Consider the following 19,670-nt stretch of genomic DNA (forward strand, 5'->3'; position numbering starts at 1 on the left):
TGACTCCAGATCGTGACAGTATACCTCTTTTCCTGGATGCTAATGCCTTGGTATGGAAAAATTCCTGCATGCATTCAACCACTGCTTGAACAAAAGTACAAATCTCATTTGCCTTTGTGTCTTTGTATTGTGATACCTCTTTGAAGCATCCACTAAAAAGTTGATTTCACAGGCAAGAATTGAGCCCCACAGGCCTAGAAAATGAGTTTCTAGAATTGTAAACAAATTGAGAGACCTTTATTGTCTACAACTGTTAATAAATGTTATCGCATCTTAGTAGAGTTCACAGAGTGTCAATATTTGTGTAACCTATGACTGGCTGACAAGTGCTTGCTGGAATGGGGCGACTTGGCATGGTGCCGGGAGCCTTCATCTACAGACTGGTCTAAGAGATTCTGTCCAGTGCTCTTTTCCCTGAAATGTTATAGCTTTAGTGTTATTTTTTCTGTGGGCAGGCTCATATCTAAGAATTAGCTAAATTAGATAAGATGGAGAGGATAGTCAGCCAGTCAGCCACAGTCAGTAACACACCTCACACAGAGGAAAACAAGACATAATAGGCATGTACATCTATCCAGGAAGAGGAATGACATAGGGCGGAGAGATTTAATTCTCCTTCTTGCCTGCAGCAGCTAATCATGGCCCAAACAATATCCCATTGGCTACCTCCCTATGGCTGCTATCTGTCAGGCCTCAAGCCACACCTCCTCTTTCCAAACAGTTTGAGGTTGATGGTGACATCAGATGCCAGGGTGGAGAATTCTACAAAGTGGCTGACATAGTGTTCCCATTGATTAGCTTACAGGATATCCATTACTGCTCTCCACCAGCCATGCCCCTCCACCAATTGAAGGAGTCTGAGAGGATAAAGCAATACACCAGGGGCAGGATGTAGCAGACATGCAGTCTGAGCTTGCACCCCTGCCCTCCCTCCAACTCAATTTGGAAATAACATCACCATAAGAGGTATGAGGGAAAAGAAGAGATAGAGTAAGCATGAGTCAGTATGCAGAATAAACCCTCAGGCATAGAGAGAAACTATTAGAGCCCTCCAACAAAAACCAACAGGTAATGACGAGTTGTCAAATAACAATAACAATAAATATAATAGATTACACCGCTCCTATAGCACTGCAAAGATGCTGCATGCAGGACTTTTTTTACTGCCCTGCAAGCGCACCGCTCCAGTGTGAAAGGAAAGGCTCTTTACAGGTGCTATTTTTAGTGCTATAGCACCTGTAAAGCGCCTCAGTGTGAAAGCAGCCTTATTAAAGGCAAACGTTTTTATTTTGAAGTTTTGGATGAAGTGGGAAGTAATTAGAACACCTGTCAGTTTATATTTCTGTCTGTTTACCCATTAGGGAGAATCACCCTCTATTAGGGATGGGCTGGACACCCCCCAGGTCGGTTTGCATCAGAACATACCGAACAGGGAAAAAATTCAGCAGAACACACAAACACATTTAAAGTCTATGGGACACGAACATGAATGATCAAAAGTGCTAATTTTAAAGGCTTATATGCAAGGGGACATGTATCAATGCAAAAAAAAAAAAAAGTTTTAAAAACTTCCTTTTTTCAGGAGCAGTGATTTTAATAATGCTTAAAGTAAAATGATAAAAGTAAAATATTATTTTCAATTTTGTACCTGGGGGTGTCTATAGTATGCCTGTAAAGTGGCTAATTTTTCCTGTGTTTAGAACAGTCCCTGCACAAAATGACATTTCTAAAGAAAAAAAAGTAATTTAAAAGTTCTTGTGGCTATAATGAATTATTGGTCCCGGCAATACAGATAAAAGTAATTGAAAAAAATGGCACGGTATTCCCCCAGTCCATTACCAGGCCCTTTGGGTCTGGTATGAATATTAAGGGGAACCCCAAGCCAAAATTTAAAAAAAAATCCATACCAGGCCCTTCAGGACCCCACGCCCTTTTTTTTATTTTGGTGCATGGTTCCCCTTAAAATCCATACTTGACCTGAAGAGCCTGGTATGGAATTTGGGGAGACCACCACGCATTTTTTTTTTTCAATTTTGGTTCGAGGTATCCCTTAATTTTTCATACCAGACACAAAGGACCTGGTAATGGACTGGGGGAATCCCATGCTGTTTTTTTCAATGACTTTTATCTGTATTGCCGGGACTAACAATTCAGTATAGCCGCATTTACTTTTAAATGTCTTTTTTTCCTTTTTAAATGTCATTTTGTGCAGGGACTGTTCTAAACACCAGAAAAATTTACACTTTAAAGGCATACTATAGACACCCAGGTACGAAATTTTAAGAAACATTTTACTTTTATTATTTCACTTTAAGCATTTTTAAAATCACTGCTCCCGAAAAAAAACAGCCATTTTTAAAACTTTTTTGCATAGATGTATGTGTCCTGGGGCAGGACCCGGGTCCCCAAACACTTTTTATGACAATAACTTGCATATAAGCCTTTATGTGTCGACGCATATTGTTTGTTGTTCTGCAGACACCCGAACAACCAAAGTTCGGCCCAAACTTATGCTCAGGCCAAACCGTTGGCCCATCCCTACCCTCTTTGTGTCCTGTTTGCCATTACCATTGAAAATGAAAGTTAAAAAAAATCCCAAATTTTGGGTTGACATCAGAACAGTAATAGATAAATGAAGAGAAATAGAATAAGTAGAAATCTTCCAATGGAGACACTAGTTCTGCTAACCCCCTGGGATTCCCTCATTTTGGAGGGATTTCCTCTCACTTCTTATTTTGGGAATGGGACAAGAAGTGAAGGGAAATCTCTCATATGGGATACAGATAGCAAAAAAAACAAAAAAAAAAACAGACAAGGGTTATAACACCCTTCCTCACTCTATCCAAAATGAAAATATTTGCCTTTAGTTTCCTTTACACTTTGCATTTTTATTTAAATAGTGCCTACAGATAAAATAGACATGGTGTATTTATTCTCATATTCAAGGTGATTGAACATGTAGATCTGTCCAGTGAAAAAAAGTAAGTTTTTATATTTACTACCACTTCAAATCCATGAAGTGTATTCTAGATTAAGTGCCAATGATTAGAACCTTTTTACGGACTAAACAGGTGGAATCGGTTTTACTTAAACCTTAAATATCTAGGGCCTGGCATTCTCTTAACAATTGATGTGCGTGGTGTCATCATACCAAGAACAAAAGACTTCTCTAAGCCAGGGGTCTCAAACTGGCAGCCCTCCAATTGTTGCGAAATGTCAAGTCCCATCATGCCTCTGTCCGTGAGAGTCATGCTTGTAACTGTCAGCTCCGCAATGCCTGGTGGAACTTGTAGTTTCACAAACAGCTGGAGGGCCGCCAGTTTGGGACCCCTACTCTAAGGCTCTAAGAAAGAAGGTTTTTGATGCCTAATGCCGTGTACACACGGGCGGACTGTATGGTGTACTTAGTTCGTCATACAATCCAACGGACAGTCCGTCGTACTTTCCACTGAACGGACTTGACCACACACGGATACCCAAACAGTCCGTCGAAAGCTTGCGCGATGACGTGTACAGCACGTACGACGGGACTAGAAATAGGAAGTCCAATACACAGCAAAGCACCCTTCCGCCGTGTAAATCCTTTCTGGGCATGCGCCATTCTTAGTCCGTCGAACTAGCATACTGACGAGCGGATTGTCCGCTGAAACCAAAGTACGACGGACAGAATTTCGAAAAATCCGAAATTCTTAGTACGCCGGACTGCACGCTGAAAAAGTCCGCTGAAGCCCACACACGAGTGGACTGTCCGCTGAAATGTGTTTCGACGGACTAAGTACGCCATACAGTCCGCCCGTGTGTACGCGGCATATGAGTCTGGCGCAAGATTTGAAAAGATCACTAAAATATTTGAAACCAGTTTTTCCACTGTAAGGAAAACAATCTACAAGTTGTGTACATTCAAATGATTGCTAATTTGTCCTGAACTGGCAGGCCCAAGAGCTGACCACTTGATGCTAAAAGAAAAAAAATCATTTAATAAAAATTATATTGTGAAAAAAAAAGTCTCAGAGAGCCCAACAATGTAATCATTTGATTTGCAGGAAACTCTTAGAACAGTAAAGTGCATGCATCTTCAATCTAAAAAAAAAAAATTACTTATTTAACCTACAAGGGAAGTTTCAAGGAAAAAGCCTTTGCTATCTAAAAAGAATGTTAGAGCAAGACTAAAGTCTGCCATTGAACATGTAGACAAAGACTGCACCTCCTGCAAATGTGCTGTGGACTGACAAATCAAAGATAGTTTTTTTTGGCCACCGTAACACTACAATATTTGGTGCCCCCTCTGACAGTAATTCAGGAAAATAACATCATACAAACGGTGAAGCATGGTGGTGAAAAATGGTTTGGGGTTGTTTTGCTGCTTCAGGGCCAAGGCAGCTTGCAGTCATTAAATCAGCTATGGATTGTGACACATATCTATACTTGATAAGAATACACAGCCATCTGTTGGAAAGGTGAGGTTGAATCAGAAGTGAGCACAATCATCTAAATCACACTAGCAAATCCACAAAGAAATTCAGTGTAAGAGATTAGATGGCAAAAGGCCTAAGTAAATTTTATCTACTAATAGATAAACATATTTTGATAATGTTGTAAAACTTCTAGGTTTCTTCTCCTTTTTTAACCACTTTCAGACCGGACCATTTTGCTGGTAAATGACCAGAGGTCTTTTTACACTTTGGCACTGCGCTGCTTTAACTGGTAATTGCGCGGTCATGCAATGTTGTACCCAAACAAAATTTGCGTCCTTTTCTTCCCACAAATAGAGCTTTCTTTTGATGGTATTTGATTGCCTCTGCGATTTTTATTTTTTGCGATATAAACGTAAAAAGACCGCAAATTTTGAAAAAAAATGATATTTTCTACTTTTTGTTATTAGAAAAATCCAATAAACTCAATTTTAGTCATACATTTAGGCCAAAATGTATTCAGCCACATGTCTTTGGTAAAAAAAAAGTCAATAATTGTATATTTATTGGTTTGCGCAAAAGTTGTCACATCTACAAACTAAGGTACGTTTTCTGGAATTTACGCAGCTTTTAGTTTACGACTGCCTATCTCATTTCTTGAGGTGCTAAAATGGCAGGGCAGTACAAAACCCCCCCAAATGACCCCATTTTGGAAAGTAGACCCCCTAAGGAAATTGATAAGAGGCATGTTGAGCCCATTGAATATTTTATTTTTTTGCCTCAAGCGATTGAATAATGACACAAAGTTGTCACTAAATGATATATTGCTCACACATGCTATGGGCGTATGTGAAATGACACCCCAAAATAAATTCTGCTGCTTCTCCTGAGTACGGGGATACCACATATGTGGGACTTTTTGGGAGCCTAGCCGCGTACGGGGCCCCGAAAACCAAGCACCGCCTTCAGGCTTTCTAAGGGCGTAAATTTTTGAGTTCACTTCTCACTACCTATTACAGTTTTGAAGGCCATAAAATGCCAAGATGGCACAAAACCCCCACAAATGACCCCATTTTAGAAAGTAGACACCCCAAGCTATTTGCTGAGAGGCATGTTGAGTTCATGGAATATTTTATATTTTGCCACAAGTTGCGGGAAAATTACAAACTTTTTTTTTTTTTTTTTTTTTTTTATTTCACAAAGTTGTCACTAAATGATATATTGCTCACACATGCCATGGTCATATGTGAAATGACACCCCAAAATAAATTTTGCTGCTTCTCCTGAGTACGGGGATACCACATATGTGGGACTTTTTGGGAGCCTAGCCGCGTACGGGGCCCCGAAAACCAAGCACTGCCTTCAGGCTTTCTAAGGGCGTAAATTTTTGAGTTCACTTCTCACTACCTATTACAGTTTTGAAGGCCATAAAATGCCAAGATGGCACAAAACCCCCACAAATGACCCCATTTTAGAAAGTAGACACCCCAAGCTATTTGCTGAGAGGCATGTTGAGTCCATGGAATATTTTATATTTTGCCACAAGTTGCGGGAAAATTACAAACTTTTTTTTTTTTTCACAAAGTTGTCACTAAATGATATATTGCTCACGCATGCCATGGGCATATGTGAAATGACACCCCAAAATAAATTCTGCTGCTTCTCCTGAGTACGGGGATACCACATATGTGGGACTTTTTGGGAGCCTAGCCGCGTACGGGGCCCCGAAAACCAAGCACCGCCTTCAGGCTTTCTAAGGGCGTTACAGTTTTGAAGGCCATAAAATGTCAAGATGGCACAAACCCCCCCCAAATGACCCCATTTTGGAAAGTAGACACCCCTAAATTTAGGGGTACACTAGTGAGACTAGGTAATAAATGGCGGGTGCCCTGAAACTATAAAAAAATAACTAACCAACCAGCGTCACCTGTAACAGTTATATGGTGATCACTGGTGAAAGGGTTAACTAGGGGGCAATCAGGGGGCTTTATGCGGTAGTATATGGGGGTCCCTGGCACTATAAAAAGCTGCGGCGAACCTAAATACCTACCTGCCTAACTAGCGTCACCTGTGACACTAATACAGCGATCAGAAAAACGATCGCTTATTAGGCTGGGTTCACACTGGAGCGATGCGGGAACGCCACGAATGCGCGGCGGGTTCCCGCATCGCATGCCTCCCGGCGGCAGTTCACACTGCCCTATGCGAACTGCTGGGAGTGTCAGTGAAATGTTACTGACACCCCCAGATCAGTTCGCATATCGCAGTGCGATCTGCAAACTCGGATCGCATGGTGTGAACACCCATGCGATCCGATTCTGCTGCGGGCCAAAAAAAGGGTCCGGTGCGAATTTGCGGCGGGTGCGGCGGGTGCGGCGAGTGTGGCGGGTGCGGCGAATGGCTGAACTCGAATCGCACAGAGATCGGATGTGATTTGCACTGCAGTGCGGTGCGAATCACATCCGTTCTCAAACCGCTGCAATGTGAACCCAGCCTTAGTGACACTGGCGACGGGGGGTGATCACAGGGTTAAACCTTTATTGGGGGGGTTAGGGGGGTACCTTAGAACTAAAGGGGGCTAACCCTAACTGCCCTAACAGTTATTAGTCACAAACGACACCCGCCGGGTGATCAGGGGGTTAAACCTTTATTAGGTAATAAATGGCGGGTGCCCTGAAACTATAAAAAAAGAACTAACCAACCAGCGTCACCTGTAACAGTTATATGGTGATCACAGGTGAAAGGGTTAACTAGGGGGCAATCAGGGGGCTTTATGCGGTAGTATATGGGGGTCCCTGGCGCTATAAAAAGCTGCGGCGAACCTAAATACCTACCTGCCTAACTAGCGTCACCTGTGACACTAATACGGCGATCAGAAAAATGATCGCTTATTAGGCTGGGTTCACACTGGAGCGATGCGGAAACGCCGCGAATCCGCGGCGGGTTCCCGCATCGCATGCCTCCCGGCGGCAGTTCACACTGCCCTATGCGAACTGCTGGGAGTGTCAGTGAAATGTTACTGACACCCCCAGATCAGTTCGCATATCGCAGTGCGATCTGCAAACTCGGATCGCATGGTGTGAACACCCATGCGATCCGATTCTGCTGCGGGCCAAAAAAAGGGTCCGGTGCGAATTTGCGGCGGGTGCGGCGGGTGCGGCGAGTGTGGCGGGTGCGGCGAATGGCTGAACTCGAATCGCACAGAGATCGGATGTGATTTGCACTGCAGTGCGGTGCGAATCACATCCGTTCTCAAACCGCTGCAATGTGAACCCAGCCTTAGTGACACTGGCGACGGGGGGTGATCACAGGGTTAAACCTTTATTGGGGGGGTTAGGGGGGTACCTTAGAACTAAAGGGGGCTAACCCTAACTGCCCTAACAGTTATTAGTCACAAACGACACCCGCCGGGTGATCAGGGGGTTAAACCTTTATTAGGTAATAAATGGCGGGTGCCCTGAAACTATAAAAAAAGAACTAACCAACCAGCGTCACCTGTAACAGTTATATGGTGATCACAGGTGAAAGGGTTAACTAGGGGGCAATCAGGGGGCTTTATGCGGTAGTATATGGGGGTCCCTGGCGCTATAAAAAGCTGCGGCGAACCTAAATACCTACCTGCCTAACTAGCGTCACCTGTGACACTAATACGGCGATCAGAAAAATGATCGCTTATTAGGCTGGGTTCACACTGGAGCGATGCGGAAACGCCGCGAATCCGCGGCGGGTTCCCGCATCGCATGCCTCCCGGCGGCAGTTCACACTGCCCTATGCGAACTGCTGGGAGTGTCAGTGAAATGTTACTGACACCCCCAGATCAGTTCGCATATCGCAGTGCGATCTGCAAACTCGGATCGCATGGTGTGAACACCCATGCGATCCGATTCTGCTGCGGGCCAAAAAAAGGGTCCCGTGCGAATTTGCGGCGGGTGCGGCGGGTGTGGCGGGTGCGGCGGGTGCGGCGAATGGCTGAACTCGAATCGCACAGAGATCGGATGTGATTTGCACTGCAGTGCGGTGCGAATCACATTCGTTCTCATAAACCGCTGCAATGTGAACCCAGCCTTAGTGACACTGGCGACGGGGGGTGATCACGGGGTTAAACCTTTATTGGGGGGGTTAGGGGGGTACATTAGAACTAAAGGGGGCTAACTCTAACTGCCCTAACAGTTATTACAGTCACAAATGACACCAATGCAAAAAAAAAATGACATTGGTGTCACTGTGACTGGGGGGCAGGGGTAATTGGGGGGGTGATCGGGGGGTAAAGGGGGGGTGTGAGTGTGCCTGGCATGTTCTACTGTGTGTGTAGAGTGTTGGTGCAACTCACCGATCCGCTCTCCTCCGTGTCGGAACGAAAAATACCGACACGGAGGAGAGAATACATCACTTCCTCTCCTGTGTTTACATTACAGGAGAGGAAGTGATGTCACGGGGGATTTCCATTCGTCGAGAGCGATCGCGAGGGGGTGGCCATGAATGAATGGCCGCCCCCTCATCCCGGATCGCTCTCGAAGGAATGCCGACCGCCGCAGGCACCGGGGGGGGGCCCGATCGGGCCCCCCACCCGCGGGCAGGCAGGGACTTATATATACGCCCATATGCCTGCCCGTGCCATTCTGCCGACGTATATCGTCGTGCGGCGGTCGGCAAGTGGTTAAATAACATGTAGCTTGGATTCAATTGAAAATTTTTTTAGATTTATTTTAGAAATAGCCTACATAAGACAGATGTCACTTTATGAAGACACTTTATGTCTGTAAGTAGTGCTTAAAGGTAAATGCGTAATGTTAGACATTATGCAGCTGGGATTATATAATGAAAGAAACCACATGATGGAAATCAATAAAAGCAGAACAAAACATTCTCCTAAATGTTGGCTTTATCATATTTCTGAAACATAAACCAGAAGAGAGTTATTCAAAAGGCAATGAAAATACATCAATTAGAACAATACAGTTCTTTTCCTAATGGTTTGTGGATATGCCGAATTCTGTTTCCTGTTTCCAAATATGCGCAAAAGTGGAATATTGCTGTACTACACCATAAAGGACAAAACATACATATAAATAAATACATAATATACTGAAAATACTGAGGCTACATCTCAAACACTGTATCAATGTAAAACTGAAAACACCTACATTAGTCCCATAGCTTCAGTAAAAGCTCGCTGGGTTACATATTGGGGTTGATTTACCAAAGGAGTAGAGTATTCACATAGCTTAGTGAATAAAGTGAAACGTTGCTGATTTCAATCATCCAGTCATGCGACAGCACAAATCCTGTTTTTTGATTTATACTTGCACATGTTTGGTATTTTTTACAAAGTGAATATTCATTTAGCGTCATGCCATTCACTAAGATAAGTAAAAATTCACTTGCAAAGTAAATATTCTGTATTCATGTGGTAAATCATCCCCATAGTGCTCTAATTCATCCCAAAGGTGTTCTATTGCGTTGAGGTCAGGACTGTGGACAGGCCAGTCAAGTTACTCTACCCAAATCTCGCTCATTCATGTCTTTATGGACCTAGCTTTGTGCACTGGTCCAAATCATTTGTTGCAGGGGGGATTATTGTGTTTTTCAGGGGTTGGGTTTGGCCCCTTAGTTCCAGTGAAGGGAACTCTTAAAGCATCAGCATACCAAGACATTTTGGATAATTTCATGCTCCTAACATGTTTGGGGGCAGCCCCTTCCTGTTCCAACATGACTGTGCACCAGTGTACAAAGGAAGGTCCATAAAGACAAGAATGAGCAATTAGGGGAGGAAGAACTTGACTGGCCTGACCTCAACTCGATAGAACACCTTTGAGATGAACTAATCAAGACTGTGAGCCGGGCTTTCTTGTCCAACATCAGTGCCTGACCTCACAAATGCGCTTCTGGAAAAATGGTGAAACATTCCCATAGACACACTCCTAAACCATGTGGACAGCCTTCTCAGAAGAGTTGAAGCTGTTATAGCTGCAAAGAGTGGGCCAACTCACTATTTTAGTAATATAGTGTATGTTTCTGCGACAGCTGTCACTTTGAATTTGAATATTCCTCTCAATTATTGTTGTGACTATAGGATAGGAAGTGAGCGAAAATTTCCCTGATGGGACACAAATGGCAAAAAAAAAAAAAAAACTGACATGGTTTACATATTTTGATAATCTATTCAAAATGAAAAAAAAAAAGCTTTAGATATACTCCCTTGGTTTGACCCAGAGACAAAAGCAAAATAAATCGGGGAAGGCAGAAAGACAAAAAAAAAACCTGACAGACATTGTAACGTTTCAGTACCTTTTCTGTGCTGCATTCTGTTCCATCCATCGGAGGATCCATTCTTGTTCTACACTCTTTATCCCCGTCCAGCTTGCACCAAAGCCCTGTACAAATGACATGCTAAAAAATATGTTAAAAATGGCAGGTACATATTTATGGTATATCTTTCATAAAGATAACACATGACAGCTCTTTTTATTAAGTAATAAATACATGAACAATGTATATCCATTCATAGTTATTTATTATCTATTGTAAGAAGAATGGCATATTTAAAAATGCAAATGTGAAATGTGATTGAGAAATATAGATAACTGTGCTTTGTGCAATATTATTACTGTCACTGCTTTGAAAAAAGGGTGTCTATCTATCTATCTATCTATCTAATCTATCTATCTATCTATCTATCTATCTATCTATCTATCTATCTATCTATCCTATCTAATCTATTTATCTGGGGGGTTGATTTACTAAAACTGATTGGCTACCATGCACAGCTGCACCAGATCTTGCACCCTCCAGTATAAGATATCTATGCCCTTCTATTCCCTTTTAAATTCACTCTTCACAAAAAAAAACTACCGCCTCTTTATAAAAAATTTTTTTATAAAATTGACCCTGCCACATCCATCACACATTTTCTCACTTACAGTCACAATGACATTTTTTTCAGTTTCTTTTTGATGAAACTATTGTGGTAAGTGAGGGAGAAAAAAAAAAATCTCTTCTGCATAGCAGAAAAAAAGTTATGTATTATAACATTTTCCCACTCCATCCTCAGTTTTATAAATGCAATTTGGCTGGATGTACATGTAGCGCCGGTACTCCTAACGAGTATGCGCTATATGTTAAAATTTCGTTTTTGCCCAAAGTTTTGGGACTAATTGTGCTAAATTGTACTTTGGCATCAGTTTGGTTGTGCTGTATAGAAGTTCTGCCTGGTCATAGGTGGGGTTGTACACCTGTGGGAGGCTATAGAACGCAGTCTGGTTGGACACATTGAGTACCAATCTCTATTTCGGAACCAATCAGTGGGCGCGTTTGTCTCACTGTGTAATCTGAGCAGGGGTATTTAAGGTGCCGAAGTCACGTGGTTCAGGGTTCCAGTCCAGAAGTTGTTGCTGACTCCATGGTCCTGGTCCTCCTGACCAGCCCCCAGGGGCCCTCATGGCCTGGGGTGCGGATCTATCCATTTCCGAGCCTCAGAACTGGCTAGTTTGAGGCACAGTAACTGGAGGGAGGATTCTTAGAGGTTTCCTGCTGCCGTCTCGGGTTTTGGAGAGGCCCAGCAACTCTACACGCGACCAGGGAAGGACTCTTCAGTGAGAGAGCCACACACAAGGCTGGCTGCTCAGTAGGAGCCTAGAAGCTGAGCTGCCATGGATATTGATTGAATCCACAATTCTTACAGTATCGCCGGACCGGCTGAAAGATTGTGGTACAGTAAGAAAAGTTCCTACTTCTACTCTTCCAGTTGTAACCAAGTTTCCAACCAAGTCTGTGTGAGAGACTTTGAATGCTAGAATTACCTGTTGGCTGCTAAACCCAAACTTAAGGATTTATCCAACATTTAAAGAGTCCAGTTGTAAGCGGCTGTTCCCTGGATTGTGTACATAGAGAGAGACTTTTATTGAAGTCAGCAGTTCCCAGCACCTGAGCTAAATTCTACCCTGATACCCTCTATTCCCAACTTAGAGACTGAGTTTGTTCAACCGTTGTATGCAAAATAAAAATCCTAACAAGGAATTTAAGTGTCGGTCTCTACATTTACTGAGTCATCAACCCTGGGAAACCCTAGACAAGGACAACGAGTGCGAGCTGGAGGAGGTAATCGGTAAGCCCAGAAAAATTCAGCAGCTCCTTCGGGAGTTAGTGCTACATACAGTACACTTCAGATTTGGAGCATTAATTAATGCTTAATTAATTAATTCATCAGAGCATCAGGTTTTCAAATGATCCTTTATAACTTCATACACTGTACACTTGGGGTCACTGGCAGTCCAACCAATTTGTTAAAAGTATTTCCAGTTGATGGGGATGTTTTAGAAATATTATAATATCTCATATACAGGTAAATATATTTTAAGTATTTTCAAATTCAATTCAATGCGGATTAAAATGGTGGTAAACCCTTTACAACCACTTCAACCTACAGGTAAGCCTAGATTAAGGCTTACCTGTAGGTGCAAGAAATATCTCCCAAACCTAAAAGGTTTAGGAGATATTTACAGAAATAACGGCACCGCTGTCTATGGCGCATGCGCCGTAGACAACAGCTCGCAGGTGCACTGAGAGTGCCGTTGCTAATAGCGATCATGCGCAGCTCCGGCCAGTCACTCTGGGATAGATGGTGGCGTCAGAGGAGGGGAACGAGGACCGCTTCGAGGGCTTCTATCTCAGGTAAGTAATTCATAATGAGCTAGTATCAGGGGTGGGCTGACAACTCATGGGGCAATAGGAGATTATGGGGCCCCCAGGCAATCTGAGATTATGGGACCACACAGTATACACACACACAGTATACAATCACACAGTATACACATACATGTACACACAGTATACACAGATATGTTTCTATTGGCTGAGAAGGTACTGGAGAGGTGGGGCAGCTATAATCTCGGGATTTTTAGACCAAAAGGATGTTGGTAAGGGACATTTCAGAGAAAGATGTAAAAAAAGCACAGATTTTACTGAGGCTGGCAACCCTGATGGGGCCCCCTAGTGGCTCGGGCCCTTGGGCAGTGCCTAAGTGGCCCAATGGTCAGTCCGCCCCTGGCTAGTATGCTATACATACTAGCTCATTATGCCTTTTTCTTGCAGGGGTTATTTTTTTATTTTTATTTATGAGGCTTTACTTCCTCTTTAATGACATGCCTATGTTTTTTTTTTTTTTTTTTTTTTTTTTACTTATTTACCCGGAAATTCAAAGGGCTAAAAAGTCTGGCTCTGCAGCACCACCTGCAGATCATAAACTGAACTTCAAATGGGAAATTTGTTTAATTTATCGTTTAAAAGGCAAAGAGAGAAACAAGGAAAGAAAGCATGTATTTATTATTTATCAGATAAAAGCAGGTCTGACATGCTATAATGTAATTTATTGTGTACATGGAACCATTCATTTCAATCACAGTCAGTTTATAAGCTTACAGTCTAATGTCCTTACCAAGTATTATTTATTTGTGAATTTGAATATTGTTATGAACTAATGATCCCTATTTTTTTTTTTATACAGAACAATGACATAACATCTACTAATGCCATCATGTAATATCTGGCATTATTATATCTTTTTCTTAGTGACATTTGAATGACCTTTATTTTTTTTCTATATTATATTATATTATAGCAATTACTCAACATGTTTATAACAGTGCTCTGCCAAGACATGTGCAATGCTTACAGCTGGAATAAGTCAATCATATTTTGCTTACATAAAATCAATAAACAAGGAAAACAGCATCCAAGAAACCAAGCCACTATTAGCAGCCAGGTCACGGATACAAACAGATCAGCACTTTATCCACAATGAGAAAATTATGTTGAAATCCTTATGGAGATAAGTTATGCATATGAAAAATGATATCAGTGCTTTTAATAGAATACATCATATGTAATACTGTAGGCTTATATTAAAAGTCGTCCTTATATCTATTTTACAGAGGCTTTCAAAAATGTTTTCATCAGACAGAATTTGAAGACTTTTGTAGATGAAATCATACAAAAGCGAAACTAAATTAAAAAATGTAAAAATTGGGACCAGGCAATCTCTTTATTGTAGAAAAGACATGCATGCAAAGCTCAGTTTGCATTTTTGGCACAGAGTTAGTGTGTTGAGATGAATGGCATCATTGGCAGGAGTGACGTCACCCACACTGGTCAATCAAGATTATTATTAGTATTTTTATTATTATTATTATTACTACTATTATTATACAGGATTTATATAGTGTCAGCAATTTGTGCAGTGCTTTACAACATGAGGACAGACAGCACAGTTACTATACAATTGAATACAGGAGGAATCAGAGGGCCCTGCTGATTAGAGCTTACAATCTAGGAGATGGCCTAAAGCTGGCTATACATGGGTCACTTTTTTTTAATTTAACCAGCAGATTAAATGAAAAAACTGAACCAATCCCCCATCCACACATTTGATGTGGATAGGGGAATCCTCCATGCTGCACTACTGTAATCTGTGAGTGGGGAGACTTCCCTACTGTCAGCATACACAGCACTATTAAAATAAAAAATAAAAAAATAACCACGCTAGATGTGTAACAGCATAAAACAATGTAAAAAATGTTACAAGCAGTAACTCATCTGTGAGATATCAGCACATTCTGAATATTGTATGACTTATACTGAGTTGCGCTAGTTAAAAGTAATGGAAATAGAAATAAAAAGTTCACAAGTGACAAATACTGATGTTCCTGGTGAGTATCACCACCATCCACCACCTTGAGTTGTGATTCTGTGCAACAACACCCCCACTAAAGGCTGAAAGGCTCGCTTACCAGCTCACATGGACCTCTCACTACAAGAGGTCAAAAATGCTTGTAGCTCCATACCCAGCCAGGGCATCACACCCACACACATAATGCACATTTTGTTCATTCTGTAACATGCATTCTTATAACTTGGACGAACTACGTGGTTTCTGATTGGTCAGCGGTGCCCATGAGATGGCGCTGACCAATTAGAATGCTCCTAAACATCCCTCCTGATGGGGTACATTTAGGAGATTAAGCTTCGGGGATTCCTAAGCGCCAGAGCGTGATGTGGCTATACCGGAGCTCAGAACAGGCAATCGCAACCATGCAGGTCAGTGGAACGAGGGGGAGGGCGAGGTGGGGGTCCTGTGTAAGTTTATCTTACAGATTTTGCTGTAAAGGTGAACTTACCCTTTAATCTTAAAATCTAAACTGCACCAAACAAAGTTTGCCATCAATTGCTGGTGCTGGCATCTTCTCCTTTGTTTCTTCTAGCGCTGGTCTTAAGTTGGCCTTGCATGGATTAAAATATTTGCCAGTACAGCAGGAACCAGCTGAATTTCAAACCAAGTGTGGCTACTGCGGTTGACCACCCTGTCTGATAAAAGCCTGCAGGCAATAGTGCTGATATAAAGTTCCTGGTGAATATCACCATCATCCACCACCTTGAGTTGTGATTCTGTGCATCAGCACCACCACCAAAGGTTCGCTTACCAGCTCACACAGACCTCCCACTACAAGTGGTCAAAACACTTGTGGCTCCATACCCAGCTAGGGCCTTTTAGAACTTCAGAGGCTCTGCAAGCATTGACATACCAATCTCTACTTCAGAAATGTCCCTGGTGTTGACATCTTCTCTTTGACTTCTTATGGTGATGGCATCTTCAATCAACTAAATTGGCCAGCACAACTCCTGTGCATGCAGATAGGAGTTAACTTATCCCAGCACATGGCAGAAGTTGGAATTGTACACTGAGCTGCCAATACATAACACAATGCGGATGACTTACTAAAACTTGAGAGTGCAAAATCTGGTGCAGACTTTATCCCAGCACATAGCAGAAGTTGAAATTGTTCACTGAGCTGCCTATTTGTAACTCAATGTGGCTGACTTACTAAAACTGGAGAGTGCAAAGTCTGTACCAGATTTTGCACTCTCCAGTTTTAGTAAGTCAGCCGCATTGTGTTACGTATTGGCCGCTCAGTGTACAATTCCAACATTTGCCATGTGCTGGGATGATTTAACTCCTATCTGCATGCACAGGAGTTGTGCTGGCCAATTTAGATGATTGAAGACACCATCACCATAAGAAGTTGAGGAGAAGATGTCCACACCAGCTACATTTCACTGAAGTAGAGAAATGTCACATCACATCAACGCACATCAAGAAAAATGTGCGTTGATGTGATGCGCAACCAAATTTAATTGTGCTCCCAACGCACCTTTCCAGTGGTCGTGCACAACACAGGCAGTGCACTACAAAAAGCATTAGGCAGCTTATTCAAATGACTAGTGACACACACTGCATAAAGTGTGTGTGCTAATGCAGTACAATAGTGTGAATGGGTCCTTTATCATTTGGGGTGCTTATAGATCTCAGATGACAGTTGGATGTGCAAAGACTTTCACAAGGCATAAGGATAAACACTTGAGTGTTTATAGCAGGGTACACACAATCAGATTATCGGACATATTTTCATCATTTTTTTTTGTTGTATGCCAGTCTCATATGGAAAGTGAAGTGGTTACTCAACATACAAAAATTCTCATACGACAGAATTCAACTTCAAAAGTGATGTGATGAGTTTAAATTGTTTTGAATGTGTTCTTTTGATTCTGGTCATGAGTAGTCTTGCTCTTATGATTTTTTTCGGCCAAAAACTGTACTAATTAAATGAAAATCAGACGTTATATTCCCATATGACAACAATTTTATAGCCTGCACATCCAGTTTTTGTCATCTGAAAATTCGGAATCGGCTGTGGAAAGCACCATCCTAATGATCAGGAGATCTTTCGTGAACAAAATTTTACTTCCGATTTTCTGATTGTGTGTATGGGCCTGTAGTCTTTGGAGAATTTGGGAAGTTTGGAAGAGAAGATTGGTGTGGTCAAATGCTGCTGCTTGCCACTCAGGAAACTATAATGATCAGAACAGATCAGACTGCCTGTCATATGCCTGACCCCCTAGAGAAAGGATTGCTGTCCAATCCAGCTGACACTTGTCTTCTCATTTCTATGGCAAGCTTAGCTCTTTAGTTTGGTTTCTTTGTGCATGACACACTTTTAATTGATTGCTGTCTCTGCACTTTCTTTCGTATGAATTGCTTTTCCTGCTTAAAAAGTAGAGTGTTGCAGTTTATTTCCAGCTGCTTTCTGTAGTTTTACACCGTAACAATGGAAAACATGGACAGATTGATAATTTTTGTCTAATTTGTGCAAAGAGCACTGAAAGAGCAGCTATGAACACAGAAAACAAAATTAACACTCAATGAAATTGCAAGTAATGTGTATTTCTACATTTGCAGCCAAATTGGGATAAAAACCTACTTCATATTTGTTACATGTTCCCATTTACATATCATAATTAAAAAATGTTTAAAAAATGCATTTTACCTTTTTATAGATTACCTATTCTGAACCCTTAAACAAGGAAAATCCTACATAGTTCTCTTAGTTAATGAGGGGGCTGGGCAACCGTGTTTGCCAGAATTAAAACTGTCTGCACTGTGCAAGCAGATATTCATTATCATTTGTAATCTGATGTGAATACTGTCTGTCTTAACAAAGGATTAAAGATTTAAGCCCCTTTCACACATGCGGACCGTATGTCCGTATTTCATCCATCTGTTTTCGGATGAAATGCGGACATACATGCATCCCTATGGAATAGCGGGTGTCAGCGGATGAACATCCGCTGACACCCGATATCATCAGTCTCCGCTATGGTCCAAATCTGCAGACGGAGGAAAATCCTATTTTTCTATCCCTCTGCAGAGTGGGATAGACTGGACAGATGGTCAGTGTTCATCTGATCCCCCATAGAGGAGAGCGGAGATTTGACAGGGCGGTCCCTGCACAGTGTGCAGGGACTGTCCTGTCATCCGCCGGCTCAGCGGGGACAAACGGAGCGATCCCCACTGAGCAAGCGGATGTTCACGGGGCGGATAATCACGGATCCGTTCTGGGTGAAAGGGGCCTTAGAGGCAAGGATTCTTGCATTGTAAGTTAATGAAGGCAGACTTAAGCCTGATACACATCATCCGTTAAAAAAACTGACAGCTCCGGTCAGGGCCACTGTACTAACAATTTAACGTTAGTCCAGTGATCTCTTCTGCTGTTCTTTTGTGTTCTGACAGAGAGACAAGTAAAAAACAGGTTCCACAAGTTTAAACGGAATTGTAAACGGACCACAAACAGTAATCATAAAAAAGTACAAATTTATTGACATGTATAACAATGAACAACATTCAAATGGAAATAAAAACAAACATATGTATTGGGGGCAGAGATGGAAGCAGCTGAGAAAGAAACCCAGAAGTGTCAGACAGACAGAGCTTCCCTTCCTGTTAGAGACACGTTGTTGTCACATGCAGGCAATGGGCTGTAGTGCTGATCAGTGTATTCTGACATTAGGGGAGTCCTGTTGTCAGAACCAAAAGACACAGTGGGGAAGATTCTCATATCCTACTTGAATATGTGGATGGGGGTAATTGGTTCGGGTTTTTTTTGTTCAGCCCATTGGCTGATTGAAAAAAAATCAGCCATGTATGGGCAGCTTTCGGAGAGACCTTGTAGTCAGCTATGACACCTTCTCCTGAGAAATATTTAAAAAAAAATGTTTTTAGGCATGCTGTGTGAATGGGAATGCATAGCAAACATATAGTGGGGTTTTCTCCAATTTGACTGCAAAAGGGACCAAGGGGTTGTATTTCGGTAACATGGGGCATTAAATGCACTGTGTTAATCAGCCCACTTAAACTAAATTGTCTAGAAATGCACCTCAATGGTCCAGAAAATGGACCTGCACAAATGTTTGCATGTTTTCACACATTGTGCACCTTCATGGTGTTGGTGGGGTGCTAATTACAATAAATGGCAATATATCATACCAATGCAATAAGCATGTGGTAATCCAGGATCTTTGTTTTATACATAAAAATTTAACACAAGACAAAGAATTCTCAGGACAACATGGGTTGTTTAAAGAGTGAGCACAGCAGTAGACGCCTTCCCTAAGATCACCTTATCTGACTGAAACCTCTGACAGAACCTCTAGAAGCAGTTTTTTTTGTTATCCTCCTGTTTTATATGTAGCACTTACCCTGAAGGAGCTGCTGGTTTGATTTGGGCCTGCACTCTGCTAATGAACCTCCACTGAATTGGCTCAGTCCCCTTGACACAGCTGTGGTGCAATACAATACAGTACAATATAATATATCACAATATACCTGTATCGTCCTCTCAGGACCCACTGGCTCCACCTGCTGGGAGAAAA

General features: G+C 42.0%; 1 protein-coding gene across 1 annotated transcript in view; it reads right to left on the reverse strand.

Moving 5' to 3' along the window:
* Window positions 1-19,670, reverse strand: part of ADAMTS19 (ADAM metallopeptidase with thrombospondin type 1 motif 19) — a 354,949-nt gene that overhangs the window by 119,623 nt on the left and 215,656 nt on the right. The window contains exon 12 of the mRNA XM_077463285.1: window positions 10,701-10,802. Coding sequence (XP_077319411.1) covers window positions 10,701-10,802 — 102 coding nt within the window. The remainder of the gene's footprint in view (window positions 1-10,700; window positions 10,803-19,670) is intronic.

Source organism: Lithobates pipiens, unplaced genomic scaffold (assembly GCF_037356315.1).
Source record: "Lithobates pipiens isolate NorthernLeopardFrog02 unplaced genomic scaffold, aLitPip1_a1.2 Scaffold_3, whole genome shotgun sequence".
Taxonomy (NCBI): domain Eukaryota; kingdom Metazoa; phylum Chordata; class Amphibia; order Anura; family Ranidae; genus Lithobates; species Lithobates pipiens.